Below are 13206 nucleotides of genomic sequence, written 5' to 3'. Positions count from 1 at the left end.
CTTGCTGGCTCAGATGATAATGGTACGTTCATTTTGCAGAACACTGGAAAGCTGTCTTTTCAAATGGCTATAACAAAGCTAAACATGGCCGAACAAGGGCTAAACTACCATTCTGCACTCCCACCAGCAGTGATGGTTCCAGTTTGCTGTTTATCTTTGCCAGCCTTGATGTTGCTATTGGTTTGGATTTTAACCACTCAAATAGATGCGCAGTGGTAATTCATGCTGTAGCAGTGTCCAGCCCCCTAATGACGCATGGTGTGGAGCATCTTTGCTGTTGCCATTTCCCATCTGTGTGCCTTCTGAGGTGAGGTGTCTGATTGGATAGATCTTTTGCTTTTGTTTTCCTGTTGTCGAGTTTTAAGAAGTTACTTAGAGTTTTTCTTATGTTATTTTGCACCAGTAGCATTGCATTTTACATTTAGGTCTATCTACAAAGCATCTTAGTTAATTTTTGCAAAAGATGTAAATTTTGTGTCTAGGATTGTCTCACCCATGTCATACTCCTTCTGTTGTTCTGTTATTATTTGTTGAAAAAAATTACTATTTCTCCCCTGAGTTGCCTTTGCTCCTTTGTCAAGGATCAGTTAAGTATATTCATGTGGGTCTATTTCTTGACTCTATGTTCTGTTACATTGATTTATGTCTGCTCTGTCACCAGTATCACAATGTCTTTGTCACTGTGGTTCTGTAGTAAGTTTATTGGGCCCTGCCAGTCCTGTGGCTTTGTTCTTTATATTGACTTGGCTATTCTGAGTTTTTTTGTCTTTCTACATAAATTTTAGGATAAATTTATTTACAACCACAAAATAGTTTCCTAGGATAGTGTTTAAACTAATAATCAATTTGGGAAAAACTGATACCTTGACAATATTGAGTCTTCTTGTTCCTAAACATGAAATTTAAATCCATTTATTTAGATCTTCTTTGACTTCTTCAGCATCTTGAAGTTTTCCTCATATAGATTTTATGCATGTTTCATTTATTTTTACCTGTTTTTTTTTCTTTTTAGTGTTGATATAAGTGATTTTTTTCCTTCAGGTTTCAGTTGTTCATTGCTAAGACACAGAAGAGCAGTTAACTTTTTTTGTATTAACATTGTACACTGCAAACTTTCTATACTCACTTGCTAATTCTTTGGGGGGTTTTGGTAGTGGTTGTTGTAAACACATTATTTTTTATGTATTTCTTAAATCAATAAGAATGGGAAGGAAAAAAATGGGAAGAAAAATCCATTAAACAACAAGCAAACTTAAACACTGATCTATTGCAAATGGGTTACATAACCACCCAAAACAAAAAGAGAACCCAAGTAACTTTTGTACATGTCTCTTATTGTGTCCTCTAAGTGATAAGGAAGCAACACCAAAGGAATCCTGATGTCTTTTCAGACGATTTGTTTATGGTAGTTGTATGGGTGAAACTGTGAAATTAATTTAAGCGCATATTAAGTAGATAAATATGCTGATGCTGTTGGGAGCCAGGAGCTCATTGTGGGAGGGACAAATACAGAGAAGGAATGGAGTGAAGGGAGGCATGTCCTGGCATTGAAGATGCCAGTTTGAACTCCTACTTTCTAATAGGATGCAAATATGTGCATGTGTGTACTTATATCACGGATGGATTTGCACTTCTGATAGCTGAAAGAGTGTAGAGACAAAGAGGCGTGAGCCCACCTGGCTCCCAAACCTTGTTCTCAGCCCCTTCTCCACTAAATAGAATACAGACTCTTTGCAAAGTGGCTGATTTCAAAACTGTGGCAAAGAAAAGTATGAGATGGGCCCAGAATATCTCCTTATGCTAGAAACTAAAGAGATGCTAAAGTAAGTAAATCATGCATGTCAAAAAGACAAATGAACTTGAAGGGGTTTGCTTTTCAGTGATCAAATCTGGATCAATTTGGGCATCAAAATAATTAAGAATGATAATAAATTATAAATCACTGGAAACTAGGAACCCTTTTGCCATAAAATATTAAAGACAGACTGAGGAGCTATATTAGATTGAAGGAGACTAAAGAAACATGGCAAATGCAGTATGTGATTATAAGGTAGGTCTGTACCGAAGAAAAAAATATGCTACAGAAGACTCTACTGGGTCATTGAACAACACTGAAATACAGATCATAGAGCACAGTCATGTATCATTGTTAAATTTCCTCAAGTTCCTAACACTGTTATTTAAGTGAGTCTTCTTGATTTTGTTAAAAGTACATTTTGAATTATTTAAGGATAATAAGCCATGGTCAACTTACTCTCTGATGGTTCAGAAAGGCAATTCATATATATAACATATCTGTGTAAGGGTGTGTTACTTTGCATGCCCGTGATAAAACGAATTGGGCTGTCAGTAATTGATGAATCTGTGTAACACGTGTAGAGTTTTTTAAATAGTATTCTTGCAACTGTTCTATAAGCTTAGAATTCTTCCAAATAAATGATTTGGTGTTCAGCATACACAAAAATATAAGGGAAATAGAGATTTGTGTAGGCAGAAGGTATAATGATGCTGAATATTTTAGAGGACTGTCATATGGAAAAAAGATTAAAACTCTGAATTTGATTAATCTGCTGATGGCTTTCAAGTGTTCTCATGCCTAGTAATGTTTTGATGTATGCTTCAATCTCATTGAAATCTTCTCTCTTTTTTCTTTTAGGTGAAGAGATTGGTCCTCAAGTCAGTATGTAAGATAATGAAAGGTGTAATGTGTGTTTATATCAAAACCACACTGATTTTAATGAAAAAAATACTAAGACCCACACATTTGTACTTCTGTACAATTTGGAGTAATATATAATTTTAAGCTGTTTACAAATAACATGTAATGCTTCAAATATTACATAAGGTTGATAATACATTTCTAGCAGAAATAAATATATTGCACTTAAAAAGAACTTCATTAGATGTTACTTCATAGTATTAGGCTTATAACTTTTTTCCATAAAACATTTCCCATGCCCAGCCCCCCACCCCCAACACACACACTGCATTATGGTGACTGTTCTCACACAATCCATTAAGCAAATGAAGACACAGCAAACAAAAAAACTGTGACAGTCTACTAAAGGGGCTACATCCAATTTCATTCTTCTGGAAATAAAAGAATTCTTTCATGTTTCTGAAAATCAAAACCAAAAAAAGAAAACTAACCACAGTATGTGAATGTACCAGAAATAAAATACAACACATTGTACTTTTGTCCTGGTGTATCATTTCACAAAAATGTTTTTATTTCCTTATTCCCAGGGCATTTATATTGCATTTATAAAAAGGTGGGAATCAAGATTATTTGATGGACAGACAGAGAAAAAAAGGCTGGAAAATTCTTGTGGATTATGTGCCTACCAAATATTCATAAACGAATCTTTCTATATTTAAGCATGCTGAAGAAAGATAAATGTTGGGATATTTTATAGCTGGCATGGATTAGTAAGTGGTGAAGAAAGAGATTTATGATTTTTCTAAAGTTTAAGAGTTTTTAGCCTTTACTTTGCTGGCTTACAAAACTCATTTTAAAGGAATATAAAAATTCACATAAAACCTACCTTCCTCAGGCACAGCTCTCTAGAGGAGCAAGCTGAAAATCTCTCTAGTGCTTTGTCTAGATTTGGGGCATAGTAGTGTTTTATTTTAATAACTATCAATTCCCTGCCCATTAAACAATGAAAATCATTTTCCTTAGTCAATGGAAGATTGAATAAAAATAGTTTTCTTGCAATATGGTACCCTGTACATTATAGAACTGATATTTGGAGCTTTAGTTACTGAGTCACTGCTAAGCTTGTCTGTGTATTTTTATTTTGCAGTGCTGGGTGTTGAACCCAGGACTTTTTCACCAAGTGAATCCCTAGATCTTTTCATATTTTGAGAGTGTCTTGTTAAGTTGCTCAGTTGTGTAGGCAGAGCTAAAAAAGGTGCAGAGACTACAGGCATGCACCACCCTACCTGGGTACATCTGTGATTTTAATGGGGGGTTAGTCATTCCATCCACTTTGAAGGCGACCTTCCTCAATATAATTCAGATTTATATGGGTAAGTCAGCCTAAAAAGCTTATCTGTGATACAGAGATGAGGTAAGTGTCGTAACAGCTCTCCCAGAGATCCATAAGCACAGTGCGCTGATTATACTTGACACCTAAGTCTATTTCTTGGTTGTTTTTATTTTTATTTGGGGAAGAGCTGGAGAAACAAAATACCAGAGATGGGGGACACAGATATTGAAATAGGTGGCTCCTACAAAGGTCTTTGGCTAGATGAAGAATCATTACCAGGAGGCTTAACACTAGGTACTCTATGCCCACGTAGTAGCACTGATGAGCCTTACAGACATTATACTTTTGCTCTAAACTCAAATAAGCCAGTGACACAGCACAAAGCCATGAATCTAGACTGCGTTGCCTAACCTTTTGTGGTATTTTAGATGCAAGCTAAGTATATTTACCTATGTAATGCTAAGGGTTGCCAGAGGAGGGGGAAAGATTTACTAAATAATTAAAAAGAATCACTGAACTTGGAATTATTGATAAATGTTGAAAAATGAATTGCAAATGCAGAACCTACTTAGTTTTGAACTAATTCCTTAATGTTCAGTAAGGTGGGTCTGGCAGGTCCTCCTGTCTGTGGCAGCATCCCATGTCAGCAGTCATCTTTGATACTGTCATAGCCTTAGAGGGAAAATCTTGAGTTTATTCCAAATAACTTAAGGTTATTACTAGTCAGTCAACTTTCCTATTAACTATCTGATTCTAGCAGTCAATTTTGGGAGGGCAAACTTTGGAATTTCACACACTAACTTTCCTACCAAGGAGTTAATTAGAACCAAGAGCCGTCATAGCACAGAAGGGCCAGTGGGTGCATCTCTCTTCTCTGTGACTACAGAGATTGTGGTTCAGCCCAGCTCCACTTCCTTTGTGCTTCTGGTTGAGGTGATTTCTACACTGACAGACCTTAATTCAGAATTTTAGTTCTGATTTTCCCAAGTATGCTTCACTTTTCTGTAAGTGGTCTACATATTGCAGTTTCTATTTGCTTAACAAACAAAACAAAGTGATACAGGCAAGAAATACTGATACAAAACCATATTTAGCAAAAAATTTGTAAATACAGATTGAGAGAGCTGTCAAAATAGAATTAAAATAATCCTTTCTTTCTCTTTGAAAAGAAAGTCCACAGATTCTAGGAAATGAGGAATTTCTCAGGATATTGGATGGCATAGTGTAAAATAGCATCTCCTGTTATTTCTGCTTTAAGCAGCTATTGTTGAATTCAAAGGAGCAGTAGCAACAAGCCAACTAGTAAATATTAAGCCCCCCATCTCTATGGGTATTTATTTTAAAATATTGATCATAACTGTCTTTTTAAAGAAATGCACATTTATACGTTGAAAACAAACTACCCATGGATACTGTATAACATGCAAGCAACCACAAATGAACCTACAGTGTTTGGCATAGGACTTTAAAATACTTGACTAACATATCCATGGTTCTTTGTAAGTAAACTTTGGGGTTCAATGGAGGATGGTGCGTCCAAAATCCAGAAACAGCACCACATAATCGGAGTATGCCATGATGTGTGTGTCACAGGCTGGAGAAGTCCAGTAAAGGCAGCTAATATGGAAAAGGCTAACATTAACACAACCAAGTAAAACCCCACGGGAGTCTGATGTGATAAGTATATTGCATTTACCTAAAATATAGTTTTACTGTCAGTAGCAATATTTCCCATCTCTTTTAACAGATTCAATACTTTTGCAGTAAGAAAGAAATAGAATGGAAATGACATACAAAAAATTAAACTAGAGTTTTGGGGAAATTTGCTGAGAACACAGATTACATTCTGTGGTGGAGATGATTATGTCCAAAATTGAAAGATTATTAACTTCATTAAGTTCCTGATTAGGGAAATAAACTGTTGCACATGACCAAATGTGTTTACCCTGATTGTAAATGCTAAGATATACATGTTTCAAAAAATATAACATATGGGTTATATAGAACCTTATAGAACTAAACTATAATTAACTATTATTATACACACAAAGAATGCTTAAGAAGATATCACTAGTTAAAAATAAAGTGGACAAAGCTTTAATTTACTTATAAGAACTGCCAACATGTCAGCCAGGCAGTCATGGAATTAACATGCAATTACATATTAGGAACTTAGAAAAATGGCAACACAGTAAGAAAACAGAATGAATTAGCTACGCAGCCAATGGTTGCTCATGAGCGCACATTGAATTGTGGCTATCCAGGCATCGAAATGGTCATTCTCAAATCCCTTGGTCAGTGGCAGCGGCAACAAAGCAGATGTATCAAAAATGAGAATTTGGCCCAATTCACTCTTACATCAGTCAAGTCACCCAAAGCTAAAGGGGACCTGGAAGGGCCTTAGGCTTCCATGGCAGAGAAATTCCTTTGGAAAAGAGCAGCTATCTTTTATTGCAGCTGTGAGAGGAAGCAAGCCCCACACATCACACACAGAGGCTGTGCTGTGCCCTCAGTGGATGGATCAGAAGAGTGCAAACTTCAGTTCTGCACAGGAACACAGACAATCCTTGCTTCAGCACTGTATTTGGAAGAGTTTTCCTCTATTACTGGCAAGTAGCTGCAAGGCAGAGGGGATTGGACAGAAGAAGACAAGACTGAATACCAAGTTGGTTGAGCATAGGTCCATCGGTATTGCAAGAAGAGCTTGGTGAAGGCAACACCACATCTTCATCCACACAACAGGACGCATCAGAATGATTTCACCTCCTTCCCTGGTGAACTAATGTAAAGGAAATGAAACATGCTTAAGTATAGCACTACAAATATTTCTCTATGGGTTTCCACTTCCCATAAGTAGAAATGAACTGCAGTTTGTCATACGGTCAGTATTGCCTCTCAGAAGATTCTTCTAACCTGTGAAAAATGGAAAGAAAACCTATACATACTGATTTTATACAATTTTGCAGTAACATAGCATTTTTAGCCACTAAGATGAATGTACTTTAAGATTTTTCTGTCTTGTGTTATTAAGCTTTCTGGGTAAATTGATATCCTATTATTTGCAAGACTTAGGTTAGCTAAGAACTTTACAATGAATGATTCTCTCTTGAACCCAGGAACTATCTCCCAACTACAAAGAATCCTGGTCTACAGTGTATTCCTACAGCAGTAGATTTGATCATGAGTCTAGCCCTCCTCTTGAATAGCTCCCATGTTTCCTAGAGGTCACCTGTTTCAGCACTGTACATCCCGCCCACCCAACCCTGTCCTTTACTTCTGTACCCACTTGCACATTCTGGATCTAGATGCTCCACTTCTGGAAGAGTCATACAAAGGGTGTCATCACGGCGGAGGAATGGCGCAGTCCCTGGATGGCCGCATAGGGTCCCTGCTGGAAGTAGTGATGGTACCTTGGCATGTGGAAGGAAGGGAAGGTAGGGCCACTCCCCTGCATGGAGGTGGCAATGGCAGATGGGGTCAGAGGCATCCCCAGGCGGCTGTAGGGTGGCAGAGAACCCTGTATGGGATGCGGAATGGGTGTCGCTATGGACGCTGTGCTGGTGCCAAGAGCAGTCAGGGATTGTGGATGCTGAAATCCAGGAAAACTGGAAGAAGATGATACCCAGGAGCTGAGCGACAAGTTGTCAGATGTGGTAAAGGCTGACCCTGTAAGGAAGAGCACTTGTTAGACTGGAAGCTATTTCAGTCTGAGACGAAATCCCTTTATTTTCAAAAACATTTAACAGATCTGCAATGGAAAAAGACAAACATTCATGAAGCTTGTCAGAAAGACAAGCTTCTTAATAGGAAGATAACATTCATATCCTAAATGGAAGGAAGAATTTATTAAATGGAAAAAGATTTAACTCACTTGATGCCTGCATGTTCCCAGAGTACCCCCAGATACTGGCACCTTTCCTATGGGCACTGACCTGATTCCCTTAAAAGGAACACTAAACAGTTAAAATTTTTCTCACCTCTGTAGCACCTCCATAAGAAAATCTAGATTTTCTTTTTGCTGGTATGTTAGAGGTAATATAGAGAAAACACTTCAAGATATAGGCATAGGCAAGGACTTCTTGAATAGAACTCCTAATAGCACAAGGAATAACACCCAGAATCAACAAATAGGATGATGATAAATTAAAAAGCAGAGGAAATAATTAGCAGAGTGAAAAGATAGCCTACAGAATTGAAAAAAAATCCTTTGTCATTTACTCTTTGGATAGGGAACTAATGTCTAAAACATATAAAGAACATATAACTCAAAAAAATTAGACCCCCTAAAAAAATGAATGCTCCTATTTGAAAAATAAGCAAATGGAATAGACACTTCCGAAAATAAGAGGTATAAATGGCTAATAAATACATGAAAAAATAGGCCAAAATCTTTAGCCATCAGGGAAGTATAAATCAAAACAACTCTGAGATTCCATCTTACACTAGTAATGAAGGAAGCCTAGGTGGTTAAGTCTCAAGCAATAGTTCTTTCATAGTAGTAAATTCAGAAAAATACCTCCTGAGCCCTCACTCAAAGCCCCAGTGTCCTGTTACTAGACAACCAGAACTTCAGGCAGCAAAATCATTTAAAACTCAGGTAGAATAATGAAATGTGTGAAGCTCAGCACTGAGGGTTGCCGCCTTCTGCAAAGGCCAGATATCCTTTCATAGCAATGTGCACCCTTAGGGACACATACACCTTCATTCTCCTTGGGGTGCCTTACCTCGATTTGGGGTTGTCTGGCTCTCTTCCCCCAGGACGTCCTCTTCTCCTCCATAGGTGCGGATGGGCGAGCGGGCATAGGAATGCTTCTGGATTAAGCTCTCCACGCTTTCTCTAGGTGACAGAGTGACATGCGGGAGCTCACTAAAAAATCAAGTTCTCAGAGATGGAGAGGGGCCTTAAGGATAATTAACTACGTAGCAAATATTTTTTTCTCAGCCAAGGGGTAACCACTTCCAGGAAAGGTAGCACTCAAAACTTGTCTATTAAGTCTGTTGCAGTGTGACTCCTTAGACAAGACTCCAAGTGCATGAGTGCAAGCAAACCCAACTGGGGAGGGTGAGGACAACCACCTGAAACCCTCTGGAATGAATGAAGGACACCTAGGTGAACAAGGTCACGGAATATAGAATTTAATATGTAAAAAAAAAAACCTGAATAGATGAATTTACCAAGCAGGACATTAGTGAATCTTACCTACTGTAATCCATCAGCTAATGAAGACAAAAAATAGTCAGCTGATCTCAGCTGCATTGGTTTGACATTTGATAAAATGTTGGCAAAAAGTTAAAAATAGCATTCATAAAAAGATTCACTGTTCAGGGCTGGGGATTTAGCTCAGCGGCATAAGCACCTGCCTTGCAAGCAGGCAGTCGTGAGTTCGATCCCCGGTATGGATTAAAAAAAAAAAAAGATTCAGTTTTCACTGACAAAACAAACAAAGGCAGAGAGTACACAAGTGTCTTAGTTACTTAGTTACTTTCCTTGTCTCTAGGACACAATAGCCAACAACTTAAAGAAAGAGAGGTTAGTTTGGGCTCACAGAAGGTTCAGAATGCATGAGAGGCAACATGATAGATGGTTCTGGATGGAGGAAAGCTGCTCACACTATGGCACCCAGAAAGCAGAGAGAGAGAGAGAGAAAGAGGAAGGGAAAAGGTGGGAAGGGCACACCCCACTGATGCACCCCTTCCAAGGAGGCCTCTACCAGAGCCCACCTCCTGACATCACATTTAATTCTGCCACCTCCATAATCCAGTCCTCTCTGGGTGGACATCAAGAGGTGAACATAACAATGACAACATGGAGAGTTTGGATAATAGACACTCTTGAGATTTATGTTGACCTGAGACCAAAAAATTATAGAAAAACTATGACAGAAACAGAAATGGCCATTAAAAAATTTAGAACCCGCCCCCAACAGGAGTACATTGTCTTTGTAGAAGGACTTCCTCTTGCAACATAGTCTATGAGCCAAAGAATGTGGTTAACTTTCAAAGCAAAAAGTACTTTGGTATTGGACGATTTGATGTGCAGCTATTTTTAAAAAGCCGGCGAGATAATAGCCAAATATGTTATTTTTCAAACATGTATCTTGGTAACAGATTATTTTACTTTTTATTAGTACATGTTTGCAGTACATAGAAATAGTTGTGGCCTATAGATCACTAAACTAGCCGTGATAGGACAAGAAGAGGATGGATTTATTTTTTTTGTCTTGAATGAGGAATGACAAACTCAACACTGCATTTCATAATGAAAGAAGAAGGAAAACAAATAAAATGTTACAACTATTTTCCAAAATGTAACTCTTAGCATTTCACAGTAGATGCACACATGTAGAAAAACATGTGGCCCTTTCTGTTCTATAGGGTCTTTTATCAGACTGCAAAGGTTCCCTTATATTTCTAATTTGCTTAGAGTTTTTAATGAGAAGTGAATGTTGGATTTTCAAAAAAAGTTTTTTCTGTGTTCACTGAGATGATCAAATGAGTTTCTTTTTTAGAAATTGTACTGATTGAATTTCAAATGGTAACTAACCTTGCATACCTGAGCTAAACCCTACTTAGCCATGGTACGTTATCTTTTTTAAAAACCTCAGTTTCCTAGAATTCTGCTTAGAGTTTTTCCATGTATATTCATAAAGGATGTTGAACTATAATTTTCCATTTTACAATATATTTCTTGAGTTTTAGTATTAAGGTAATGTTTGTCTACTCACAGGATGGTATTTTATTCTCTTCAATTTTCTAGATGAGCTTGGGTGGAGAGTTGTTTTTTTCCTTAAATGTTTAGTGTGAGGCACCTGGGAGGCTCTCTGGACCTAAAGTTTTCTTTTTAGACAAGTTTTCAACTACAAATCATCAGCCATCAAATTATCCATTTTTTTGTGAGTGATACTTGTGTCTTCAAGAAATCTGTGAATTTTACTTAAATTGTTGAACCTATAGCATGTGATCATAATATATATTATAAATTAACACTTAGCTTTCCCTTCAATTTATATAGGATTTCTTTAATTTATGAACTATGCTTCTTATTCTTGATAATGGTAAATTGTGCTTTTCTTTTTCTCCTTGAAAAGTTTGGCTAGATGACTGTCAATTTTATTAATCTTTTCCACATTTGAATCCATTACTTTTTCTCTGTTGTTTACCTGTTCCATTGCTTTCTCCTCTAATATTTATTATTTCTTTTTTTCCCACTGTATTTGTATCTCATTTTCTCTCTTTCCCTCTAGTTTCTAGAGATGGAGAATGAGGTCATGACTTAAAATGTTGCTTCATTTCTAAAAGAGGCCTATAGTAACTATACATTTCTCCTAAATAATGTTTTTAGTAATGTCCCACAAATATATATATACTATTTTTATTTTCCTTAAGTTCAAAATATTTTCTAGCTTCCTTCTTGATATTTTCTTTGGTCTATGGATTGTTTGCATATACTATTTAGTTTCTGATATTTGGCAATTTGTCAGATATCAACCTTTTATTGATTACCAGTATAGTTCCATGGTTCATTGTGATCAAAGAACGTATTTTTTAAGACTTACATGCTTTCTGAATATACTGAGACTTGTTTTGTGGTACAGGGTATGGCCCATAACGGGAACTGTTCTGTGTGTGCTTGCAAAGATTATATTCTGCTAATGATAGGTGGAATGTTTTCTAAATGTAAACCAGGCCGAGTTGTTAAGGGTGCTGTTCAAATATTCTGTACCTTCATTCATTTTCTATTTGTTTTATCAATTGTTGAAAGATGATACTGAAATTTCCAACCATGACTATATACTTGTCTCTTTTTCTGTGTACTCCTGCCAGAAGAAAGATCCATTAGTAGCTGTATAAACTCACAGAATTGCCTCCTCCAGTGCATGGAATCCTTTATTGTTATGAAATTATGTACTTTTGAAAGTATTGTTATGAAGTGATCCTTGGTATTATTCTTCCCTCTGAATTCTGCTTTGGTATTAATATAACCATTCTATTTTTTTCTGATTGGCATTAACATATTATCATTTCCTTCTATAGGAATTTCTTTCTTTGTTACTATCAACTTGTATATTTATATATAAATGTAAGCAGTGTACATTTGGTTCTGCTTTTTACTTCGCACTAAAACCTCTGATTTTTAATTGAGATATTTAGTGTACTTATATTTGATTGCTGATACGGTAAGGCTGAAGTCCATTATTTTGTTGTTTGTTTCCTATGTGTCCTTTGTCACCTTTTTTTGGTTTTGCCTTCCTTATAGTTAAATTTTTTAAATTTTTTTTCTGATTTCATCATTTTATTGGTTAAACGTTCCTGTTATTTTAGTGGATCCCTTTGCATCTCTAACTTCAAGTGATATAATTTTCAAGGGTAGCACAAGCAACTCACTGATTCCCACCATCCTGAAACAGAAAAACTTCACAGTAATATATTTTCATTTCTTCCTTCCAAACTCTGTGCCATTTTTAGCAAACATTTTACTTTACATAAATCCCACTCTACATTATTACCATTATTTAAAGAGTTAACTATCTTTTAAAGAGATTTAAATAACACAAAATTTTTGATCTACTTATCCATGTAGTTATAATTCCTGCTGCTCTCCATTCCTTTGTGAAGTTCTGGAATGACATCTATTACAATCCCTTCCCTCTGAAAGCCTTCCAGTCACATGACAGTTAGTGCAACTGGCTAGTGGTGAATTCCTTGGCTTTTGTGTGTATGGAAAACATTTTTTATTTTTACTGTGTTTGGGGTGGTATTTTTGCAGGGTGTAGCATTCTAGGTTGACAATTTTTCTTTCAGTTCTTTCATAACGTTTTGCCATTGTCTCTTCACTTTGTTTCTGACAAGAAATCTGTTCTTATCCTTGTCTTTGTTCCTGTAACATATTTTTAATTTCCTGGCTGCCATGAAGAAGCCAAACACTGTCGCTGAAAGAAAGATAGCCTCTTTAATAAATGGTGTCAGAAAAACTGGCTTTCCACATGCCCAATACTAAAATTAGACCCACGTCTATCACTATGCATTAAACTAAAGTCACAATGGATCAAAGGTCTAAATATTAAAACAAAAACACTAAATCTACAGGAAGAGAAAGCAGGTAGAAATCTGGAAGACATATCTATAGGCAGAGACTTCATGAACAAAGTTCTGATTGCATGGGAAATAATATGAAGAATCAACAACTGGGATCTCATCATATTAAAAAGCCTTT

At 36.6% G+C, this 13206-nt stretch overlaps 1 protein-coding gene across 2 annotated transcripts in view; it reads right to left on the bottom strand.

Moving 5' to 3' along the window:
• Positions 1-2770: 2770 nt before the first annotated feature.
• Tbx20 (T-box transcription factor 20) overlaps positions 2771-13206 on the bottom strand; it is a 55000-nt gene continuing 44564 nt past the window's right edge. The window contains exons 7-9 of one of the 2 annotated variants that reach the window (XM_063233971.1): positions 8717-8829; positions 7279-7658; positions 2771-6771 (exon numbers count right to left, since the gene is read on the bottom strand). In XM_063233971.1, the coding sequence (XP_063090041.1) occupies positions 7318-7658; positions 8717-8829 (454 nt within the window). In that variant the 3' untranslated portion in view covers positions 2771-6771; positions 7279-7317. Of the gene's footprint in view, positions 6906-7278; positions 7659-8716; positions 8830-13206 lie in introns of both variants that reach the window. The other variant, XM_003470074.2, reaches the window with a different exon arrangement.

Source organism: Cavia porcellus, unplaced genomic scaffold (genome assembly GCF_034190915.1).
Source record: "Cavia porcellus strain 051 isolate PalLab524CR breed Dunkin Hartley unplaced genomic scaffold, mCavPor4.1 scaffold_23, whole genome shotgun sequence".
Taxonomy (NCBI): Eukaryota; Metazoa; Chordata; class Mammalia; order Rodentia; family Caviidae; genus Cavia; species Cavia porcellus.
The sequence above is the reverse complement of the archived record's forward strand: the minus strand, read 5'-3'. Positions and strand labels throughout refer to the sequence as shown.